This window comes from Ziziphus jujuba, chromosome 12 (assembly GCF_031755915.1).
Source record: "Ziziphus jujuba cultivar Dongzao chromosome 12, ASM3175591v1".
Classification (NCBI taxonomy): Eukaryota; Viridiplantae; Streptophyta; class Magnoliopsida; order Rosales; family Rhamnaceae; genus Ziziphus; species Ziziphus jujuba.
This window is the reverse complement of record NC_083390.1, coordinates 24932251-24935125: the sequence shown is the minus strand read 5'-3', so window position 1 is coordinate 24935125 and position 2875 is coordinate 24932251. Positions and strand designations below refer to the sequence as shown.

General features: G+C 31.1%; 1 protein-coding gene across 1 annotated transcript; it reads left to right on the top strand.

Moving 5' to 3' along the window:
- Positions 1-200: 200 nt before the first annotated feature.
- On the top strand, positions 201-2244 carry LOC107404993 (disease resistance protein RUN1). Its single transcript, XM_060813207.1, has 2 exons — positions 201-682; positions 1665-2244. The coding sequence occupies exons 1-2, from the start codon at positions 201-203 to the stop codon at positions 2242-2244; spliced, it is 1062 nt and encodes a 353-aa protein (XP_060669190.1).
- Positions 2245-2875: the final 631 nt, after the last annotated feature.

Below are 2875 nucleotides of genomic sequence, written 5' to 3'. Positions count from 1 at the left end.
AAACTCCTTGATTTGTTAGAGAGCAGCTGGAATTAAAAGCCCTGTTTACAATGCTCAATTTATTTATTTATTTTTTAAAAATCAAGTGGTTTTGAGAGAAACTATTGGTTAATTTGAAAAACAGGGGTTGCTGAGAGAAGAAAGAGATATACTAGTTAGATTCAAAGGCATTATTGGTCATAATTAACCAAATTCCGAAAATGACCTCAGAAACATGTTCGAATTCATCATTTTCATCACCATGGAAATATCATGTGTTCCTGAGTTTCAAGGAGGAGGATACAGGCAAAAGCTTTACAGACCATTTGTACAATGCTTTGAATAAGAAAGGAATCATTACATTCAGGGATGATGATCAAAAGCTTGGTTCTTTAGTACCCTCCAAAGCAATTGAAGAATCGAGATTCACAATCGTTGTTTTCTCGGAAAATTATGCATCTTCGACTCGATGCTTGGACCAACTTGTCAAGATTGCCGAATGCAAGAAAGATCTGCGACTGGAGGCTATTTATCCAGTTTTGTATGATGTGGTTCCAACCCAACTGATTGTGGAGTGTGGAAAGGCTTGCTTTGCGGAGCGTCAACAAGTTTTCAAAGACATTGTCGAGAAAGTGAAGAAATGGGAGGGGGCTTTAACGGAAGTGATCAATCTCTCTCGCTCTCGTTGGGATTTGAAAGACAGGTACGTATAATATATAATTTTCTCTACTTTATTTCACATAAATATTGTTCCAAGAAATTTGCTGCATAATCCAACCATTTTATTTTTAAGAAACAATGTTTTGGAAAAGTAAATAACTAAATGAATGAAGAATGATATTTGGAAGTGATCAATCTCTCTCGCTTTCGGTGGGATTTAAAAGGCAGGTGCGTATATATATATAATTCCCTCTTCTTTATTTCATATAAATATAGTTCCAAGAAATTCGCTACATAATCCAACACTACCATCTTTATTCTTCAATCGCATTGATGGGTGATGTCGAATGTGAACAAGGTTTTCATCGACGTCATCCCTGAAGGGATTGATTCCTTTCTGATTCAAAGCATGGTACAAATGATCTGTTCTGAAACTGAGGAACACATCGTATTTCCATGACAAGATTAATGAAGAATTTGGAGATGTTCTGGTGGTCATGTTAGGGACTTTGGTGTATGCTGCTAATAATAGCTTGGTTAACTATAATTAATATTTAATGCTTGCTGTATTTTAGAAGTACCGAATCATAGCTAGCTCTTTGTTTGAAAACTAATGTATATAAAGAGACTTGGTGATACATCTAATATGTTAGCTAGTAACTTTACTAATTCATTTTATTTCTTTTATTTTTCGATAATATACTAGATAACCAGTCATTTATTTATTTGTCATACCTTGTGATGCCATTAACTATCAAATGAAAACATTGAAAAAACAATTGACAAATTAACATTTCTTTTTGATTTGTTTTCTTTATGACTTGTAGTTCACATAAAAGGTTTTGCAAAATTATTTATTTATTTTTCTTTTCAGGCATGAGACAGATTTTATTAAGGAAATTGTTACAGATATATGGGAAAAATTGAATCAAACATGCCCACGTGGTGATAACGAGTTATTAGTTGGAATGGGTTCTCGTATGGAAAAAATGGACTCACTGTTGGATATAGACAGTTTTTGAAAGGGTCAAACACAAATTTGATGCTACTGCTTTCATTGCCAACGTAACAAAGGAATGCAAAAAGAACGATATAATTCACTTACAAAAGCGTCTCTATGAAAAATCCTTCAAGATTCAAGGTTATGTACGGAATGATGGTCCTGGAAAAAATCTACTAAGGAGAAGACTGCTTTCTAAAAGGTTGCTTATTGTTCTCGACGATGTCGATTCCTCCAAGCAAATACAAGATTTAGTTGGAAATTGGAAAGTCGAAAATTGGTTAGGTCGAGGTAGCAGAGTAATTGTAACGAGTAAAAATAAACATGTTTTAAACCAATTTGGAGACAAGTACATTTATGAAGTTGATAAATTAACCGATGATGAAGCTCTTCAAGTGTTACGTGTGAGAGCATTTGCAGATAACTACTTTCCGGTTGAGTATGAAGAGGATTGCAACAATATTGTAAAAATTGCTCATGGTAATCCTTTACAGCTTGTAGATCTTGGTAACTTCCTACGTGGGAGACCACAACCAGAATGGTCCGATGAAATAGCTAAGCGAGAGAGAGTTGAAGACGAGGACGAAGACGAAGAATGTAATTAATGCATTATCTATCTGAATTTTTTTTCTTTCCATTTTTTTGAATTTTTGGTAACTCGGAACAATGTTGTACTAATATTTAGAAAGGAGTTGATCTAACTTCTATTATTTTATAGAGCATCTTTTAAAATAAAATTTTAAATAGTAAATTTTTGAAAAACTCCTAACAACAATTTTAATTTGCTCTTTATTTTTATTTTCTCTATAAACATTCTTTATTTTATTTACAATTTCTTTTTTTTTATATGAATTATCTATTAAATATTATAATATTAACAAAAAAATGTGTATTGTATTAAATTATATGAATATGATTTTGAAACAAAGAAGAAATTTTATTCTTTATATTTGAATAATCAAACCAACTATTTATTTTAAAAAGTTAAAATAAATTTTTTTTTGAAAATTGACTTTTTGAAATAAAATAATGTGATATATTTAAATAGTTATCTGAAATGCTCTAAGAGTGTTTGTTAATTCTATAGCTGCAAACTATTATACGTATTTGTGAGGAATGTAAGGATGAATATTAAATTATGAAAATGTATATATAAATATTAAGGTATTCTTTTTTGGTAAAAATATAAATTAAGGTCTCAAACGCGGAGTAGTTTTAGAAAATAATACTACGTAT